A 20,429-nucleotide genomic window follows, 5' to 3' on the forward strand; every position below is an offset into this window, starting at 1 on the left:
CAGTGGGATGCAGAACTCAGCGGTGCGGGGGATGCTTCTGCTCCTGCAGGGAGCTTCACCGCTTGGCTCTGCGGCCCTTCGGCCTGCAGGCAGGCGCCTGGCATGTTTATGGCAGGCAGGTGCGCTCGACCCGGCACACTCAGAATGCTTGGCGGTGTGTGGGATGCACTGTACCCAGAATGCCTGGCGGCAGGTGGGCGCACTGTACCCAGAGTCCTCGGCGGCGGGTGGGGTGTCATCTACCTGGGTGGGCCCAGCGCGTTCAGAGCGGCGTGTCCCTGCCGCCCGGTGGCCCGTGGCGCGGCCAAACCGGGGACTCTGCTGCGGGCGGAGTGCTCTGGGCCTGCTCTCCCCGGTGCCTCTCTGCCCGCGACGCCCCGCCGGGTCCCTGCTGATTCCCAGCGCTGCCAGATTCGGCGTCAGACCGCAGGGACCCGACCCACGCTCTCTTCCAGGTGCCTTCTGCTGCAGGGCTGAGGCAGGGTGGGGCCCCGGGGACAGATCTGTGACGAGATAACGATGCCACATGCCGGGCAATAAACAGGGAGTAACGGTGCCAGGACGGCAGTGGGCAGCTCCCAAGGGACCCTGGGACCTTGGCTCGCCTGCGTGTCCCTCCCCAGGCTCCTGCCCTTATATGGCGAACGCAGGCCCAGGCGAAGGAGGGGACAAAGGTCGCCCCGTCTCCGTCTCCGGCAGGAGAGCACTTTGCACAGGTACCAGCCGTCTCCAGGCTGCCGTCTCCAGGCTGCCGTGCCAAGCTAGCACTGCAGGAGAGGTAAGGGGCTGGCGGCGGGGGGGTCGGGTCTTGGCACCTTGGCCTGGCCCCTGCCCACGTGTCCCCTTGTGCCTGGCTTTGCCCTGCAGGCCCTGGGGGCGGATCTCAGGGCCCAGCCCCGAACAGCTGGGACCTACCTGCCAGCCCTCTCCAGCCCCCTCTGCTCCCAGGGTGGGGGGCAGGGCAGCCCTGGGGGGGCAGGTGGGAAGTGGAGGCCCCCAATCGATGAGGGCTGCTCCTTGCTCCTGGGCGAGCGCCCACACCCTTGAAGGGGCTGAGGACATAGGGCCTGATCCGAAGCACTGGGCTTTGGATTGGACCCACAGCCCTGCTGGGGCAGGGAAGCAGGGACCCCTCTGGGCTCCCCCTAAATCAGACCCACTCCCCTTCCCCCTTGGAGGTGCAGGCTGCATTTCTGATGGGTGCCAATCGCCTGCACCTCCCTCCGGCCCCACCCCTGCCGGGATGCACCGTGGTCCCACTTGATCCTTGACCCTCTGCCTTCAACTCTCAGGTGACAGCCACCGGCCTGGTGGTGTCTCTGGCAGCCCCAGGGCCGGCGAGCAGAGGGCCTGTGAGCCCATACAGTGTGTCTCTGCACGTCAGCGCCCACACAGCCCTGGGGAGGAGGGGCAGGAGTGGTATCTGCCTGGGACAAATGGGGAAACTGAGGCGGAGGCAAGGCCAGGCCACAGAAGGTGTCAGGGTCTGAGATGAGCCTGGCGGAGCCGCCCGGGGAGGTTTCTCCGGGCCTGGTCGCTGTTTGACGGCACTGCACAGGCGCGGGGATCTGGGGGCAATGGCCCCTCCATTGGGTGGAGGCGCAGCTGAGTGTGGGGCAGGCAGGTGAGGGCTGGGTCCAGCTGAGCACACGGGGAGTGGGGGAGGGCGGGGAGCAGGCTGAACCCCACACCCAGAACAAAGGCCCATTCTGGGCAGATCGTGGCCCCCTGCACCAGAGCCCACAAGGGACATGTCTGGGCCTGGGGTGGGGGGTTGCTCCAGCTTGTCCTGCCACAGGGGCCAACTGACCTGAGCTGAGCAAGAGGGACGAGTATCTGAACCTTTCTGAATGTCGGGGGCGGGGGGCATGATCAGCATGGGGGGGCATGCAGCCGAGTGCACCTGGATCTCGGGGGCGGGGTGTGGGGGGTGCCACCCTTCAGGGCTCTAGCCAGCCGTGAGCAGCCATAGCACAAGGCCAGGCAGGGGAATCCGGTGCCGATGGGGCTGGATGGCACAGAAGGGAGGGCACACGCTGGCTCCGGGAACAGGGGGGCTCATCGGCTGGAGGTCTAGGGCGGGTGAGTGGGCAGCGGCGAAGGGCTGGGAACACGGCGCCTGATCTCGCCCCTCGGACGAGGCAGGAAGGGCCAGGTTCACCCGCCACGTGGCCCTGCCCAAAGCGCTCATGTGTGAGCCCCTAGGGCCAATCACCAGGTGGGGCGGGAGGGACCGCGAGTGGGCAGCACGTCCAGCCCCCTGCACTCAGGCCCGAGCAAACCCGGAGCAGCCCTCACAGGGCTTTGTCCAACCTGGTCTTAGAACCCTCCAGCGCCCAGGACCCCGCACCCTGCCTTCTCCCGGCTACCCCTGCCTCCTGGGACGGCTTTTCTAGCCCTCGCTCGGCTTTCCTGCTCTCCTCCGGACTCTCGCCAGTTTATCCCCAGCTACCCGAGTGTGGGGTGCCCCCGCCCAGTGCCGAGCAGAGCGGGACATGACTCTCCTGTTAATACACCCCAGGATGACAGTCACACCCCCCCCTGCCCAGCCTGGGCGTGAGCCCTGCCCCAGGCCAGCCCCTTGATCCAGGTCGCGGTCAACCCACTAAAGCATCGATCATGCGCCGGGGCACCCATGGTCCCACGGAGCGGCTCCCTGCTGGGGGCCATGCTTCAGGGCTTCCCTGCCCCCCCGCCCCCGGAAGCAGGCACTTCCCACGCAGGTGGCAGCCAACCCCTGGCATCTGGAGCACGTATGTTTATCAGCCTGGCTGGGCCCATTTGTCCCAGCAGCCGGGCCCCAGCTGGCAGAGAGCGCCCAGGGAAATCCGCTTTTCCACATGCCTCCCTGTGCCAGCTTGGCACCCACCCACGCGCCGCACCCCAGAGAGCTGTAAAACTCCCACTGCCCAGCGTGACATCTGCTCTCTGGGCTGAGCCTGGGGATTAAACCGGGCACCTCCAGAGCTAACAGCACGAGCCACCGCAGCCTGAGCTGCAGAGCCCGGGCCTGGCCTGGGCACAGATAATGCACAAGGGCACGGCCGCTGCCCCTGCCCCAGAGCTGCCCGTCTGGCACCTTCCACCACAGCCCCCCGGCCCAGACAACTCCTCTCAGCCGTGGCGCTGCCCTTCCCCATGCCGTGCTGCCCCCCGGGCGCAGGGACTTGCTGGCACATGTACCAGGGGTCCCCTCTCCCCGACCACCAGGGGGAACGGGGCACCGCACCAGAACCGGCTCTGGAAATGAGCCCCCGCCCAGCCCCCACCGGGCCCAGTGCCGGTGCCTTGGCGCATGGGGTGCACACGGAGCCCCCCGCGAGGCTCCAGGCAGGGGCTCGGCTCAGCGTCTCCCTGTCATTAATGGGTGCTAACGAGGGTGTCACGAATGCTGCCTCTCCCCCGTGCCAGGCCCCCGCCGCGCCGCCCACCATGACGGAACTCACCGCCAAAGTCACCAAGACGCTGAACAGAACCACGCCTGGTCTGCAGATCTGGAGAATCGAGGTGGGTGGTGGGACCCGGTGATGGGGGCCCAGCCAGGGATGGGGCTCCTGGCTCTCTGCATCCGTCAGTGCCCAGGACTGAGAGCCACCGGCATGGCCTCGCCCGCTAACATCCCGGGGATGCGGCCTCACCCCAGACTCGGCAGCCGCCGGGGGAGGTCAGGCTGCCTGCAGGGGCGGTGGGGTTAACCAGCCACAGATTGCGAGCTCAGGCCAGTGGCACCAGGGTACCTGGGCCAACCCCACGAGCCTGGTTCCCCGGGGGGAGGCCCCCTCCGGCCTCAGCTCCGGGCGTTTCCTTCTCTTTCCAGAAAATGGAGATGGTGCCGGTGCCTCCCAAAACCTACGGAAACTTCTACGAAGGGGACTGCTACGTGGTGCTCGTGGTACGGGCTCTGCGCCGGGCCTGGGACGGAGCCGGGGGCGGGGGCAACGGGGCACCCTCCTGGGCCGGGTGGGTGGCAAGCTGGGCCGTGGGGCACCCTGCTGCCTTGCCCTGTGAGGGAGGGGGGACGGCGTGGGGCAGGGTTGCTTAGCACCCGGCAGTGTGTGCGTGACAGCAAGTGGGGACGTGCGCTCGGGCGACCGGGTATGCAAGCCGGGGTGTGCACCCCAGCCCGGGCAAGCGAGCTGAAGGGGGAATAGGCTGTAATATTTTTAGGAGGCCTTGTTTGTGCCTCAGTCCGGACAGCCGGGCGCCAATCCCACCCAGGAGTGCAAACAGGCACCCGCCACCCTCTGGGGAGCAAGGCCGTATAGGGGAAACTGAGGCACACATGGGCCTCTTCAAACTATTACAGAATATGCCCGCTTCATCACAATGCCAGGGAAGGGGAGGGGAGGGGAGGGGAGGGCTGGGCGGGTGCCTGTGCTCCGTGCAGGCTGGAGCGAGCGGGTGGCAGCATCTAAATAGGAGCGTGCCAGTCCGGGCCTGCGTCCGGCTGCCGGGGCTGCCGCGCTGAGCGGCTCCTCCCGGTTAGCTGACGGCAGGATCCCAGCCCAGGCCGGGCCGTCGGCCCCCAGACCCCGGAACGGGCGCGGAGCTGCGCCTGCCGCTAGCCCAGTGTCCTCTGGCCACAGACGCAAAAGACCGGGAACAGCTTCAGTTACGACATCCACTACTGGCTGGGCCAGGAGTCCTCGCAGGACGAGCAGGGGGCGGCTGCCATCTACACCACGCAGATGGACGAGCACCTGGGCGGAGTGGCCGTGCAGCACCGCGAGGTCCAGGGCCACGAGAGCAACATCTTCAAGGGCCACTTCAAACAGGGACTCATGTACGTCGGGGCTGGGGAGGCGGATCCACTTGGGGTGGGGGGGGCATAACGTCCCCCAACCCGCACCAATAGCGCGTGTGACCATGTCGCCCCCTTGGGGCCATTCCCGGGAACTCCAACAGCCTGCTCCTGAGCCGCAGCAGGAGGGGGCAGGCGCTCTCGGTCCTGGGTTCGATCCCCGCTCTCAGCCCTGGTGCGGGTGCATGGCCACGGGAGGGCTCTTTGGATCTGGACCCTGCTGTCTGGGCCCAGGTTGGATCCACAACCCGCCCAGGGTAAAGGGAGCCGCCAGCTAGCCCCTGCCCCATGGGAGGGACTTGGAACCCCTGAGCGGTCCCAGGAAGGCAGGCCTGGCAGGCGACGGCCAGGCTGGGGGGCCATCCCCGCCACATAAGCAAAGGCCCCCGCAGCTCAGCTCTCCTGGAGAACAGCAGGTTTCTGTTCCCAGAAGCTAAAGGACTCAGTTTCCCCAGGGACGGAGACTCGCTGGGACAGGAGCTCAGGCACTGAGAGGCAGCAGGGTCTAGTGGCTCCAGCAGGGGCAGAGGAGGCAGGACTCCTGGGTTCTAACCCCCCCTCCCCTACCCCCCACTCTCTGGGCGATGGGGGCATGTCCCTGACCAGCCCCCGAATGGGGAGAGCGATCCTGAAAAAGCTGCCTTCTGGGGGGAGGGGAAGTTTAACCCCTTCGTGTCTGCAAAGCCCTGGGCAGACTGGGGGGCCGGCTGCAGGGCCCCAGGGCTCCCCACTCTGACCCGGCCTTCCCCCCCACAGCTATAAGAAGGGTGGCGTCGCCTCGGGGATGAAGCACGTGGAGACCAACACGTACAACGTGCAACGGCTGCTGCACGTGAAGGGCAAGAAGAATGTGGTGGCTGGAGAGGTGGGTGATGGTGGGGGAGGGTGGCTGGCACAAGCCCCGGAACCCCCAGTCCAAGCGCGGCCGCAAATTGGCTCGGGGCTTAACCCCAGCTCCTGGGGCCCTTTGCCAAAAGCCAGCTCAGGGCAGCGTACACACGCGGTTCTCCTTCACTTCCTGTCCTAAACATTTGCCCTGAGCCGCGGTGCGTCGTTAGCAGCCGCACCCCACCCCAGAGGTGGCCGCATTTCCGCACTGGGCAGGTAATCCCTGCGCCGCGTTGCTGTGTGTCTGTTGGAGGGCTGCCGCGCCCCACCCCAGAGGCAGCTGCGTTTGATTGGTGGGGGATGCTGTGGCCATAACGCAAATGAAGCTAATGAAATTCATTGTAATGGGGGAGCTGAGGCCTGAGAGGTTCATGTCAGGGTGAGCCTGCTCAGGAGCTGTAGGCACTGGTTTCAGGGTATGTGAAATGCTGCCTTCTGCAAGGGGGGACTCAGAATTGCATTGCTGTGTGTCATAGGCCCTGTACTGCCACCAGCTGGTGGGGATTCACTTTTAACTCCCATCCCAGGGAGAACTCTTTGGCGCTAGAGAACCCAGGAGTTCTGCCTCCAGCCCTGTGCTTTACACCCTTGTTCCCCCACTGACCTGGCTGCCCTTCTCCTGCAGGTGGAGATGAGCTGGAACAGCTTCAACCAGGGGGATGTTTTCCTGCTGGATCTGGGCAAGCTCATCATCCAGTGGAACGGGCCGGAGAGCAACCGCGCTGAGAGGCTGAAGGTAGCATGGCAGCATCCCAGCTCGGAGGGGCCAGAACCCCCCGCCCGCCCCCCGCCCCGGGGGCCTCTGTGAGCCTTGGGCAGCCTCTGCTGCTGGGGTCCTGTCATCCAGCCCTTACTGGCTACTGAGTGAGACCCCGGTGGGGACGTGTCCCACTGGGGTCTCTCCAGTGGCCTCGCCTGCTGTCGCTGTTTGCTCAGCCCTCATCCTTCCCTGGGAGCCCCCCATCCCTGCAGTGTTCGGGGCTCAGCCCCTCATCTCTGCTCTCACCTGAGGGAGTGGGAGACCCAAACACCCCCTCCGCAGAGGGAGAAGCTGGGACGGGACATGGATCAACTGTCCCTGCAAGTCCCCTTTGCATGGTGGGGAGCCCAAATGGGTTGGTCCCCCCCCAAGTCAGCCCCGCCCCAAGAGAGTGGGTCTCCCCTATGGCAGCGCTGATGCCCCTCACTCCCGAGCCGCAACCCCCTATTAGCTCAGCCCTGCCCCCCGCAGCTCTGCCGGTGCCCCTCACTCCCAACCTGCAACCCCCTGCTAGCCCAGTCCTGGGCTCCTGCAACCGCTCTGTCGATGCCCCTCACCCCAGACCCACAGCCCCCTGTATTATTCCATAAATCAGCTGCCCTGTGGCTGCTGCCCGGCCCGGGTTGCTCTCACGTGTGACGCCAGCCCCATGGCCTGTTTTGGTGCAGGGCATGAACTTGGCCAAGGACATCCGAGACCGCGAGCGGGGCGGGCGTGCCGATGTGGGTGTGGTAGATGGCGAGGATGAGGCGGTCTGCCCAGAGCTGATGAAGATTCTCACCCACGTGCTGGGGGACCGGAAGGAGATCAAGCCAGCCATCCCCGACACCGTGGTGGACCAGAAGCTGAAAACCTCTCTCAAGCTCTACCAGTGAGTCACCCAGGGGAGGGGCCAATACGCAGAGCGTGGGGAGAAGGAAGCTGTCAGCCCCGTCAGGAGAGGAGACCCCTGCCCAAGCAGGGCTTGTGTGATCTCCCCCCAGGACTCTCCCATGCCCTGGAGTGCCCACACTGCATCTTATCTAAGGCTAAAAAGGGCTTCAGGCCCATCAATCCACACCCCAAAGTACTAGCTGTATAGCAGCTTCCTGCAGCAGTGAGTTCCTCCAGTTAATTGCAATGCATTTCCGTTCTCCCTTCTCCCTATTACCTTCTTCGTGCCCTGTAGCTCCCCGTGGTGCTTGCATCATGAAATACTCCTCCTACAGAGACAGCAAGAACAGCTACGGAGCAAATCCCTCCGGGGCTAGTCAGAGCGGTGTCAGGTGAAGTCAGTTTTAAAGTCAATAGCTCAGCCGGCTTTGCTCTCTGGAGAGCTGTGGCTAGGGTTAAATCTCTCTCCAGTTGTCGCTGCTGTGAAAGGTTTTTAGCCGTGAACTCAGGAACCAGCCTGTTTCTGACGTGTGCCTGTTTCACCCTTTTCAGCCAACGTGCGCACAGCTCCCATAAAACGTTGCTCTTCCCTGGTTCTTGAATTCTCTGGTGGAAACCTGCTTTTTCGTAATCCGCATTCCTCTGAGGTAGAAAACATGCATCAGACAGAGCCAGATCCCTTTCAGCATCATCTTTGTGACCATCTGCAGGGAAGTCCAGGGAGTTAGAGATCTGCTCTGCCTGCTTCCCCACAGCATAAATGAAAGGAGATCCCTGCACATCACCGGGGGGTCTGTGGAGTCTGCAATGCGAAATCTCTATTTCCACGCTGTCCGTTGTGAGGGTTTGTCTCTGGGGCACGGAACTGGGGCACGGTGATGAGATTCTGCCACCTTTGTTGCTTTGTTCCTTTTGGTTGCAACCTTTGTGGCTGTTTTCCTTCTGTTTCTGTCTTCTGTTTACTCCTGACACCATGTCATGAACTTCTGTAGCTTGCTTAGATACACCAGCTGTGTTCATCGGAAGGACTTTTAAGACTGTCCCAGTTATGGCTGAGGTTAGAGTTAAAGAAGTATTTCGCACAGAGCCCCACTGAGTGGCTGAATTGCACCATACAGTTTAGCATCCCAGGCCAGGTTCGCAGCGTCTAAAGGGGCAGTGCCCTCTTAGCCCCGTGCCATGCGTGCCCTGCTCTGTGCGCTGGGCCATGGCTGAGCTGGGGTTGTGTCTGGTTTCTCGCAGCGTCTCCGATGCGGAGGGGAACCTGGTGATCCAAGAGGTCGCCACCCGCCCCCTGACCCAAGATCTGCTGCAGCACGAGGTATGTGGCCCCTGCGGGAGGCTCCCGAGGGGTTTCCTCTGACTCTCCCCTGAGCTCTTAGGAGCCGGGCGCACAGACGACAGGGCCCTGGATGAGGGTCACTCCGCAGCAGATTCATGAGCAGGGCCCAGTGTGGGTCTTTAACCCCCGGGCCCTGCGGGAGGGATGGTTCAGCTACCTATGCTGCCCCCTCACCCATCAGCTGGCATCACCTCGCTGATCTCTGTGCCTGGCCCCCGCTGGCCGGTCTCTCCAGCTCTCCCACCACGCCAGTATTTGAGCAGAGCGGTCCCTGCCCAGGAGGACGGGGAGGGTCCGACGGGCTAGGAAGGATGTCTCCATCCCTTTGCCCACTTGACACCTCCGTCGGGCAGTCCCACGTGCCCAGGGCGACCCGCTGGGAGCTGAGCCAGCAGAGGGGACCCACGGCTATGGGATCCTGACCCACTGAGCCCACCAGTTGCTGGTGGTGCAGGGGGGCTCCAACCTGACCCCTCTCCCCCGACCCCCCAGGACTGCTACATTCTCGACCAGGGTGGCCTGACCATCTACGTCTGGAAAGGCAGGAACTCCAGCAAGCAGGAGAAGCAGCAGGCCATGAGCAGAGCCCTGGTGAGTGGCAGGGGCTGGGATGGAGAGAGACCCTGTGCCCCGCGCACCCCTGGGTGGGTGGGTGGGGGTTGCATGTTCCCCGGTGTGACCTCACGGTGCCCCCTGCTGTCTGTCAGCCCTGTGGAAATTAACCCCTTGGGGTCTGGACAGCTCCTGTGCTGTGGATTAGTGGCTGGGAAACCCCCGAGAGGACGCAGCGCCCCCTACAGGTGATTCTCTCCTAGCTGCGTCAGCCCTGGGGGATTAGGGTGTGTCCGTGGGTGGGGCCCTGAGCTGCCCGCCTGGGCCCTGCCTCTCCTTGCTCCACTGTCACACCCAGTGTAACGGCCCTTCTGTTAGTGGAGTCACTCCTGATTCACACCAGCACAGGTGACAGGCCCCCAGAGCTCTGCGTCGAACCTGCCGTGCGACAGAGCCTGGTGTTACACACACACACACTCTGCTTTGTACCTGCCGTCCTGGGGACCTGGGTGGAGACCCAGGAGTGTTTGGGGGGGGGGCTGTTAAAAGGCTGCCCCCATCAGGGAGCGGGCACCACTCTCCCTGCAGCGCCCCAGGCTCTCCGATAGCCCGGTGCACCGATGGCTTGGCGGTGACGTCGCTGGCTGGACGAGGGGCTGGAGAGGGGACGCCCTCTCTCTGCTGCTCCCCCAGCACTTTTGTGGCTCCCCCCCACCCACTGGGTGCTGGCTCTTGCAGGGGTTCATCAAAGCCAAGAACTACCCGCCCAGCACCCCCGTGCAGACCGAGAATGACAGGGCCGAGTCGGCCATGTTCAAGCAGCTCTTCCAGAAATGGACCGTCAACAACCAGACCAGCGGCCTGGGCAAGACCCACACCCGGGGCAAAGTGGGTAAGAGCCGGAGGCCTGGGCACTAGCGGGTCAGGGCCTGGCACCAGGAAGCGGCAGAGCGGCCCAAGCCAGCCCCTCGTTCCCACGCAGGGGGTGGGGGCCGAGGAAGGGTCCTGTGGCAGCCACACCAAATTCTGGTGCGGAAGGGGGCGGGGCTCAGCTCTGGGGGGCTGCTGGGTGTCCCTCGATACCACCGCCCCCCCGAGCTGTGAGTGGACTGGTCCTGCTGGGCCTGACCCCTTCCCCCCAGCCTCAGTGCCCGTCGTTCTCCCCCAGCCAAAGTGGAGCAGGTCAAGTTCGACGCCACCACCATGCACGCCAAGCCCGAGGTGGCCGCGCAGCAGAAGATGGTGGACGACGGCTCCGGGGAGGTCGAGGTAAAGAACGGGCCGCCGGCCGTAGGCCTGGCCAACAGCGGGGATCGAACCGGGGACCCGGCAGCCGCTGCGAAGCCAGGCTCAGGGACTGGGGCTGTCACAGCCCCGGCTCCTGTGTGGCTCAGCCCAGAGGGAGACACGGGGGCCCCCCACACCTGCTGGGTACATGGGCTCCCCCGTGTGACCAGTGGGACCCCCGACCTTGGGGCACAGCTGTCCGGTGGGTGTTGACAGGGTCAGCAGAGCGAGGTGCCGTGGGGGGAGGAGTGGGAGGCCCCGGGGCCATGCTGAAGGCCAGACCAGCCAGTGCGCGGCTGAGCAGAGCCGGTGCCGATGGCAGGAGGCTCACAGACCCAGCCCAGCTCCGTGATGGGGCACCATGCGGCCCGTCGTTAGCAGGCCTGGCTGGCGCTGCTGGCATGGAGCAGGGCCACGCGGCATGGGCCCCCTGCCCAGGCTGGCGCATCCTCCAGGTGTCACATGGAGACTGAGACGTTGGCTCTCCAGACCCCTAGCCTCTGGGCTCTGCCCCCCAGCACCCCCACGGCAGGGGGCGCTGGCAGCTCCTGATGCCCCCAGCCCTTGGACTCTGCCCCCCCAGCATCCCCACGGCCCTGCTGCGAAGTGCCGGCCGGGGGCGGGTGTGGGGTGGTAGGAGCCAGCCCCCGGCTCATTCCCAGCTCCCCGGCAGGTCTGGCGCATTGAGGACCTGGAGCTGGCGCCGGTGGACAAGCACTGGCTGGGCCATTTCTACGGGGGCGACTGTTACCTTATCCTCTACAAGTACCTGGTCAATAACAAGCTGCATTGCATCATCTACATCTGGCAGGTGCGTGGGCCCCCCGCTGCCCCAGCCTGCGGGGTGGGATCCCGTCTCCGACGGGCTCAGGGCAGGGTCATCCCGGACCCCCGGCTGAGATCCCAGCTCCAGCGGGGGCCAGGGCCAGCAGGCGTGGGATGACCCCTCCCCCCGCCACGAATCCCGGCCCGTGTGTAACAGGCAGAGATCGGCTCTCGCACCGATGCCAGGTGTTAATCTCCCTGCCAGAAATCATGTCGTCACTGACCAGGCTACCTGCTCGTGTTACCCACGGACGAGTCCAGACTCATCTCTCGTCTTCAGCGCCCTGCTGTGGCAGAGAGTTCCGCAGGCCGATCACGCGCTGGGTGTAAACACCTTGGCTTCATTTTGAATTTGCCCCATTTCAGCCTCACGTAACGTCTCCTTGTTCCCGTGTTGTAACCACGGGGCCAGAGCTGATGCACCCTGGGCCAGCCCTTCCCCCAGAGCGCTCTGCAGTCACGACGCAACATCCCAGAGCAGGGGGTGGGAGTGAGGTCACAACACAGGGGGGTTCCCTCTACCCGGTCAGTTAATGCTAGCCAATGGCCACTCTGGGCTGGTTTGCATCTTCCACGTGCCACTCAGGTCCTAACCAGGCTGTTAATTCGCTGCGGGGTGGGGCTTTATCGTCATCGTTATTTCCCAGATGGGGAAACTGAGGCCCGACCTCACTCTCCGAGGTGCCGACTCCCCTGACTTTCGGGATTGCGTGACTCTCCCAGGGCTGGGTCAGTGTTGGCGCTGGGGTTGGAGCACCGGCTGCCCAGCCCTGGGCCCGGTGCTCCTGCAGCTGGGGGTCCCAGGGGTTGTGTGGCCCCGATCCCCACTCTGAGCCCCTCTCCTCCGTCCCTCACCCTTGCCTAGGGCCGCCATGCCAGCAAGGATGAGATCACTGCCTCGGCCTACCAGGCCGTCGCCCTGGACCAGCAGTACAGCAACGCGGCCGTGCAGGTGCGGGTGCCCATGGGGAAGGAGCCTGCCCACCTCATGGCCATCTTCAAGGGCAAGATGGTGGTGTACGCGGTGAGTGCCAGGGATGGGGGCGGGGGGAGGTCCCTGCGCCATCACCCCTGGCCTGCCACTCGGGGCTCTGCCGAGGGTGCTGGGGCTGCGCCGGGCACTGCCCACCTGCCTGCAATAGTCCAGCCCCTGGGAGACAGCTCTGCTCCCCCCCAGCCACGGAGCCCAGAGCCCCAGGCAAGCGGGCATGCGGGCCGCGCTGTCCCCTCTCTGCCAACGAGGAAACCAAGGCACGGGGAGAAAGCACTTGCTTGAGGCTGCTCCGCAAACCAGGGGGGCAGAAGCGAGGCAAACCCCCGGCCTCAGGCACTGGCTGGAAGGTGGGGCTTGGGATGAAATGGGCAAGCTGATCCGTGGGGCTGGAGCCGCGGTGGGCTCCCCCAGGCTGTTACAACCGGCCCACGAGCTGCGTTCATGGGTGGCAAAGGGGCTCCTAGCCTTAGGTCGGTGCTATAGCGGACCCCATTCCCCCGCCCCGTCAGGGCCGCAGAGTGAGGGTGGAGGCCGGTTTGACGTCTTCTCTCCCTCCCCCCCGCGACGCTGTTCCCCAGGGCGGCACCTCGCGGGCTGGCAGCACGGAGCCGGTGCCGTCCACCCGCCTCTTCCACGTGCACGGCACCAACGAGTACAACACCAAGGCCATCGAGGTGCCCCCGCGTGCCTGCTCCCTCAACTCCAACGACGTCTTCGTGCTGAAGACGCAGGCCTGCTGCTACCTCTGGTACGGGAAGGTGGGTATGGTGCTCGGGAGCCTCTGGCTGGGGGCCGGAGAACCTGAGCCAGCGGCGAGGTGCTCGGGGTAGAGAAGTATTCTCCCTGGCCTGGGGGAGGCCTGGAGCCACCTTCGTTGTAGGGTCCCCCAGACACCTGGCTGGTCCACCCTGGAGGGGTCCCGCCCCCTGCTGCCATCCCACCGGGATCCCATCTCGCTCCCCTGCCAGCGGGGAGGATGGCGCTGAGGACGGGCTGGACCCATGGCGGGTTCTCGGCGCTGCACTGGGAGGCCGCGCGGACCCTCCGGGGGGTCCTGACCGATTGCGCTCTGGTTCCCCGCAGGGCTGCAGCGGGGACGAGCGGGAGATGGCAAAGACCGTGGCCGACCTCATCGCCAAAACAGAGAAGCTGGTAATAGCCGAGGGCCAGGAGCCGGACAACTTCTGGGTGGCCCTGGGTGGGAAATCCCAGTATGCCAACATTAAGCGGTAAGGGCTGCGCACCGCTGGGACCCATCAGGCACGGAGCGCGGGGCCATCCCCCTGGCAAGTCTTGTCCGTGACTCTGCCATCCCCAGCCAGAAGGTTCCTGCCCCGCAGAGCTCTGGGGAGGGATTGAGCTGTAGTAGGGTTAGCATTCGAGACACTGTATTATAATAAACTTGAGGAGAACCATGAGAACGGCCCCTAGCTCGTGTTTAGCTCTTCCCAGCAGCAGGTCCCAACGCGCTTCACCACAGAGGTCAACGTCAGTGCCATCACCCCCATGTTACAGATAAGGAAACCGAGTCCCTGAAGCAGCTTGCCCAAGGTCACCCCATGGCTGAGCCAGGCGTAAATCCCAGAATGGTGCTCTATCCCCTGGGCAGCAGAGCCTCAGGAGGAGGAAGGGCAAGTGGCTGACCTCATTGAAGCAGTCATGACCAGGCTGGGTTGGTCACCGCCTCCACCCCCCGAGAGCACCGTGAACCGGAGGGGAGCAGTGGGTTTGGCTGCAGGCTGGCCATCGCGCTACCTTCTAGGTTAGGGTGGTGGCATCTCAAGAACACGAGTTGCCACCTCTCTGCAACGTGCCGGGCGGGTCTCTGGTCCCACGGGCACATCCCAGCCCAGGCCCCGGGGACTAAGGGGCGGGCCGCCAGCACCGCTCCGAGGTGTGCTGGACGTAGGACCGACACGCAGCAGCCTGGTATGACATCCCTGGGGGGCAACACGAGGCTGTTGCCCGCCAAGGTCAAAGTCCAAGTGTGGGGGGAACCTTGAGCCAGAGGAAATAGGATCATGGCCAGAGCCAAATATTCTTCCATCTGAGAAAGCCCTTTGGCTGCCGTTGCGTGTTGGCCCGGGGTAGTTCTCCAGGTGGGCAGCCCCTGCACCTGTTGGCCCCCAGGGGTCAAGCAGCTGGATGTCGAGCTGGAGCCAAGGGCCAGGCTGGGTTCTCTAGTTCTGACCCTCCTTCCCCCCTTGTTCACAGACTGCAGGAGGAGACCTTGTCGATAACGCCCCGCCTCTTCGAATGCTCCAATCAGACCGGCACATTCATTGCCACGGAGATCACCGATTTTATCCAGGATGACCTGGAGGATGACGACATCTTCCTGCTGGACACCTGGGACCAGGTAGGGTGGGGCTGGGACGGGGCCTGAGACAGGGCCAGGGGTCTTACAAGGTAATGTGGGGAGCCTTCAGCCCCACTGTCTCCCCCAGGGAGTCTGTATTTTAGTCCCCCTAGCACAGACAAGGGAGCCGAAAGACGTCTCTCCCCCACAACCATGCAGCAAGTCACTGGCAAGCCAGGGTTAGAATTGGGAATCTACCAACCCCTCACGTCTTCCTCCGGGCCGCATTGGCCGCCCAGAGCCAGAATTCCTGGCTGCTGGCCCCCTGCTTTCAGCCCCAGGTCCGTCCGTCCTCTCCTGGAATCATAGAATCATAGACTATCAGGGTTGGAAGGGACCTCAGGAGGTCATCTAGTCCAACCCCCTGCTCAAAGCAGGACCAATCCCCAATTTTTGCCACAGATCCCTAAATGGCCCCCTCAAGGATTGAACTCACAACCCTGGGTTTAGCAGGCCAATGCTCAAACCACTGAGCTATCCCTCCCCCCCAAGAGACCAAGCGCCAGGGAACGCGGCCCACCACCGGCCCAGGAATGGGCTAGTTGGGGCTTTCCCATGTTAGCGGATGGCGAGGGGGCGGTGTGGGAAGCCGCTGGCCTGGGGCCTCCTGGCATTGTCACGGAGGGGCTGTTTCTCGCGCAGGTGTTCTTCTGGATTGGGGAGCACGCAAACGAGACGGAGAAGGCGGCGGCTGCCGTGATGGCGCAGGAGTACCTGAGAACTCACCCCAGCGGGCGCGACCCCGACACGCCCATCATCGTGGTGAAACAAGGCTACGAGCCCCCAACTTTCACGGGCTGGTTCCTGGCCTGGGACCCCCTGAAGTGGAGCGTGAGTGGCTGTGCAGGGCTTCCCCGTTTCCCTTGCCACTGGCAGGAGACATGGGCACAGGCAGGGAACCGTGGGGCATAAAGGCTACATCATCCTTCAGATTTAACAACCCGGGCATCCAGAGACTAACTGGGTAGCCCTGATGCCCTCTTAATCCACAGGCCTGTGGGAGGCTCCCACGCAACTAGCCTCTGCCCAGGGAGATCTTGGGCAGACCAGTCTGGGGCCTCTAGCAAGACCCCAGTGAATGGGGCGGGTGTGTGGCAGAAGTTCTGGGGCACAGACACCCATTCCCCAGGAACCAGCTGGCTGGCCCCACAAAAGGCTCCGTCTCCCATTGCCAACTACCCAAGACAGCCAGTCCCTGGTGCCCGTCGCTTAACGACCCCCAGCACAATCCCCGACCTCCAGCCTAAGCACTGGTGCCACTGACTCCCAGACACTTCCCCCCGTGTTTGCAGCAAACGTCGCTACCCAACTGGTCCCCGCGGGGGCGGGCCTGCCCCTTTGGCAGGGCTCCTGCACCTTTCCCTGCACCCCGACGATCTCCCGAGATCCCCCTCTGGTGAGATATACTCAGAACTGCTGGGGAAGGGAAGGCCCAGGGCTGTACGGAGACGGGGCCAGGCAATGGGACCGAGGCCCAGCCAGGCCCGTGGCAGGGGGAGAGATTTGCAGCAACCAGACCGGTTCTGTCCCAGCACCTGCCCAGCTTGACTTCAGTAACCCAGACGCAGCCCTTCCAAAGCCAGCCAGCTCTGCTCTCCCCACATGCCTGCCTCTGGCCCCTCCCAGCTCAGATCTGGCTTCTCTCCTGCAGGACAGGAAATCCTACGAGGAGCTGAAAGCCGAGCTGGGAGAGGACAGCAAGTTCAGCCAGCTGACAACTGTGAGTATCTTGGGGAAAAGCAGCCTGGCTGCAGGACAGTGCGAGGAAATGGCCATTGGTGCTGAGCTGCCCGCGATGCTACGCACGCCCGCTGGTCGTGGCTATTGAGGGATGCAAAAGCTCCCAGGCTTCCCCCTCCCACACCAGCCAGGACCCGGCTCAGTCAGGAATCGGAGTGATTTCTGGTTTGCCCACACCTGGCAGCACAGCCCCAGGCAGAAATCTTCCCCCTGCGGCGGGGTGTGGGGTTCCAGGGCCCGAGATGTGCAGGTCAGTCTAGAGGTCAGAGTCCCTGGGAGGATAAAGGGTCAGGACGGCAGCAATGAGACGCGGTGGGTACTTTGGCAAAGCCTGGCACACAGCACAGGGTGGGGGCTTTACGGAACAGTCCGGCGATGGCTCCATGTGACTCTCCGACCCCCTCTCCAGGAAATCACAAGCCAAGAGGTTTTCACTGCCAACACCACCTTGAACTCGGCAACCACCCAGACCTTCCCCCTAGAGTTGTTGGTGAACAAGTCCTTGGATGAGCTGCCCACAGGAGTGGACCCTAGCAGGAAAGAGGTGAGAAAGGGTGTGTGTGTGTGAAATCAGGGCATGGCCCACGGCAAAAGCTGCAGCTGTCCCTGCTCTGTAGTGCAGGTGGGCTTTTAGGGTCCGAGCCTGCCCCAGCGACAGAAGAATTTCCTTGGGCCCTGGGGGAACAAAGAGCAGCTCCTTAGCCAGCCAGCTAAGCACAGATCTGAGCCCCGTCCCAGGGCCAGCTCCGTGGTGAGTGGAGATACACTGAGGAGTAAGGAATTTAATACCCAGCGTGCGAGTTCAAGGGTGATGATGTTCCAGGGGCCCAGGGGTCAACCCCAGCTCCTAGTTTGGTCTGGAGGAGGGAGGGTGCTTAGCTAAGGGGCTGTGTTAATTATTTGGGGCCAGTCTTGCTCGAGGGTGAGCGGCTCAACGGGGTTAATTTTGTTGTGTGCATTGTCACATCAAGGATAGCTGGCCTGCTAAACCCAGGGTTGTCAGTTCAATCCTTGATGGGGCCATTTAGTGATCTGGGGCAAAAGTTGGGGACTGGTCCTGCTTTGAGCGGGGGTTGGACTAGATGACCTCCTGAGGTCCTTTCCAACCTTGATATTCTATGATAAATATTGTCCAAGCACCTAGAGCCACGGTGTAAAAAATGGGCCTCCAGGGGGCGCACCGTGTCCACCGGGGTACCAGCCCCGCGTAGAGCAATTTGGAGATGCAGAGGGTGGGCTGCCGCAGAGGATTTAGTTCCTTTGCAGAGGGGGGGCATTTTGTCCCCTGCTGGTTGCAGAGGAGCACGAGCTGGCCCCGTAGAATTACCCAAGTGTGAAGCATCCTCAGGGAGCATCCTCAGTGGGAGTTTTAACAGAAGGAAACAAGCCGCCTTGTGCCACCGGCTCCGAGCCAGCCTCCTGCAGGCTTCCCCCGGCACAGGGAGGTTCAGTTGCAACGTCTGCTGAAAGGCAGCCCGCAGAGCCGTGAGCGGAGTTGAGGAGGGAGCGTAAGCAGTTCTGAATGCCCACAGCATGGGCAGTATCCTGAAAGTAGCGACTCGGGCCCGGGCCCGATGCTTTCTCCAGCGCTGACCTGCTGCAGTCATTGGAGTGTCTGGGAGCTGGGACGTGCAGGGTAGGAGTGCCAGGAGCAAGCAGCTGTGCTCCGTTTTGAGACACCAGCGTACAGGGCTAGGGCCTTCTGTCGAAATGGAAAGGGAGTAACTCCAGCTGATGGCCTCGTGTTCCAGTCCCCGGGGAGACTTGCAAAGGTCTAGGATAATCAGCTGCTTCACTGGTGGCCCAGGTCGTCCTCCAATGGCTCATGCCTCCCTCAGCTCTTGCCATCTACATGTCAGATCTGGAGCTCTCTGCTGGCAGCTGGATACCAGCCTGGAGAGCGATGGTAGCCCAGGGCATTACCTCAAAGCCCCAGGTCTGACTTCCATCTCAATTCCTGCTACCCAGCAAAGCCAGAGGGCTGGGAGGTTGTAGCTCATCAGGACGGCCCTGTCCTCAGGGCTGCAGTTGTCACCACCACCACCTCATCCGAGCCCCTCTGCCTCCCTCAGGAGCACCTGTCCAGTGATGATTTCGAAATGGTCTTCGGCATGCCCCAGAACGCCTTTGCTGCACTGCCCGTGTGGAAGCAACAGAAGCTCAAGAAGGAAAAAGGCCTCTTCTAAGCAGAACTGCAGTGAGATTTGGCCTGAGATGTATTTGGTTTAGTATTAAGAAAGTAAAATTAAAGCTAATTCAGAGAACGGGGCTGTGCACTTGACCCTGCTTAGGTGACAGCTAACCATTCCTCCCCATTGTGATTTTTTGGGCAGGGAAAACACTGAACTCCCACTAGGCTAAAATCTTTACTTTCCAAGCTACCCAACTGATTGGGTTGGTTTGACAGCTATAATTTGTGTGCTGGGATCTTGCCTTAAATGGTGTGGCTGTGGGAAGGACTGGTGAGTGGTGACCAGGCTCTCAAGTAGCACGGCTCCTTCACCCTGGCTTATTTTGTTTGTTCTCCAACCTCCACCCAGGATTGTGCTGAGGCCGCACACAAGGGAGAAACAACAGAGGTGGGAATCAGAAACCTCTGACCTGTAATTCCAGCACCACCACTGACCTGCTGTACAGCCGTGGGGATGTCACAGCACATCTCTGCCTCAGTTTTCCCATCTGTAAGGCGGGGATACTTACATTCCCTAGTCAGTGGTTTGAGGTTCCAAGTAATGTGTTGCTCTGTGGTATTAGAATGATCTTCAGTCTTTCTAGATGTCAGATCTTTGCAAAGCAAACGGTTTATATTTTCACATGTCCTGGTACCTCACTCCTAAAGATAAAGTATACAGCCCACTACTGCAGCCTCCATTAGCTGTTAAGCCTTCATGAAAAGTATTATGCAAATATTTGTGATGCTGAAGGTAAAGGTTCCAGCCACAGCAGGGAGTGACATTTTAAAAATCCATATGCCATACACTTTACTGAAGCACAGTGCAAACTTTAATGACCTTGACCATGTTTGTCGTATTTGTATTACCATGGCACCTGCAGGCCCCGATCAGGGCCCCATTGTGCTAGGGGCTGTACAAACACATAGAAAGTCTGCCCCAGTCTAAGGCAGGATACACTTTGTGGGAGAAAAAGGTGACAGGTAGGTCAGTCTCTACATTAGCTCTAACTGATGTAACATCTTCCAGGGCAGTGGTTCTCAACCAAGGCTACGCGTCCTTCTGGGGACTATGCAGAAGTCTCTCGGGTACATCAGCTTAAGTAGGTATTTGACTAGTTTTACAACAGGCTACATAAAAAACACTAGCAAAGTCAGTACAAACTAAAATTTAATCCAGACAGAACAAGCAAGTAACCAAATTGTCAGTAATAGTGTGGCTGGGACACTTTTGTATTTTTATGTCTGATTTTGTAAGTAGTTTTTAAGTGAGGTGAAAATTTGGGGATACACAAGACAAATCAGACTCCTGAAAGGGGGACAGTCATCTAGAAAGGTTGAGAGCCACTGGCCTAGGGATGCAGGACCTATTTGCTACAGCAGATGTTGCCAACTGTATCACACTTGGCATGGTTTTTTATTAATACAATTCCCTCCCATTCAGTACTGAGATGTGACAATAAAGTTTCCCTTGTGACTTCATTTTGGATTTAAACTCTGATCTCCAAGGCGAAAAGCAAATCCCTTAGCCAGAAAGCCTCACTTGTTAGTGCAGTGGGAGAAGGGAACGTGGGCTTGTGAGGGGAGTAAGTACTGGAATAGCAGGGATTCTTATTAACCACGGACAGAGCTTGGAGCTGCACAGACTAGACGCTCTTGTCCAAAGCGGGCTACAACTGAAATAAATGCACATCTCGACTGACAGACAAGAGAAGAGCCTACATATGCTCTGCAGAGCTGCTTTCACTAGCACTTAAGGTCACTAAAAAAAAAATGCACAAAATAAAAAGTTACTGAGCATAAAAGTGGCCAGACTGGGTCAGACCAAAAGTCCATCC

At 61.8% G+C, this 20,429-nt stretch overlaps 1 protein-coding gene across 2 annotated transcripts in view; it reads left to right on the forward strand.

Annotated features, from left to right (window-relative positions):
* VIL1 (villin 1) overlaps window positions 1–20,073 on the forward strand; it is a 42,729-nt gene extending 22,656 nt beyond the window's left edge. The window contains exons 1-20 of one of the 2 annotated variants that reach the window (XM_073304960.1): window positions 614–778; window positions 3,412–3,507; window positions 3,818–3,892; window positions 4,587–4,783; window positions 5,558–5,666; window positions 6,315–6,425; window positions 7,118–7,320; window positions 8,565–8,643; window positions 9,157–9,255; window positions 9,955–10,108; window positions 10,385–10,485; window positions 11,177–11,314; window positions 12,194–12,352; window positions 12,901–13,080; window positions 13,406–13,551; window positions 14,537–14,681; window positions 15,324–15,512; window positions 16,333–16,401; window positions 16,831–16,965; window positions 18,494–20,073. In XM_073304960.1, the coding sequence (XP_073161061.1) occupies window positions 638–778; window positions 3,412–3,507; window positions 3,818–3,892; window positions 4,587–4,783; window positions 5,558–5,666; window positions 6,315–6,425; window positions 7,118–7,320; window positions 8,565–8,643; window positions 9,157–9,255; window positions 9,955–10,108; window positions 10,385–10,485; window positions 11,177–11,314; window positions 12,194–12,352; window positions 12,901–13,080; window positions 13,406–13,551; window positions 14,537–14,681; window positions 15,324–15,512; window positions 16,333–16,401; window positions 16,831–16,965; window positions 18,494–18,607 (2,640 nt within the window). In that variant the 5' untranslated portion in view covers window positions 614–637 and the 3' untranslated portion in view covers window positions 18,608–20,073. Of the gene's footprint in view, window positions 1–613; window positions 779–3,411; window positions 3,508–3,817; window positions 3,893–4,586; window positions 4,784–5,557; window positions 5,667–6,314; window positions 6,426–7,117; window positions 7,321–8,564; window positions 8,644–9,156; window positions 9,256–9,954; window positions 10,109–10,384; window positions 10,486–11,176; window positions 11,315–12,193; window positions 12,353–12,900; window positions 13,081–13,405; window positions 13,552–14,536; window positions 14,682–15,323; window positions 15,513–16,332; window positions 16,402–16,830; window positions 16,966–18,493 lie in introns of those variants that run through there. The other variant, XM_073304961.1, reaches the window with a different exon arrangement.
* The last annotated feature ends 356 nt before the right edge of the window (window positions 20,074–20,429 follow it).

Source organism: Lepidochelys kempii, chromosome 11 (assembly GCF_965140265.1).
Source record: "Lepidochelys kempii isolate rLepKem1 chromosome 11, rLepKem1.hap2, whole genome shotgun sequence".
Lineage (NCBI taxonomy): Eukaryota > Metazoa > Chordata > Testudines > Cheloniidae > Lepidochelys > Lepidochelys kempii.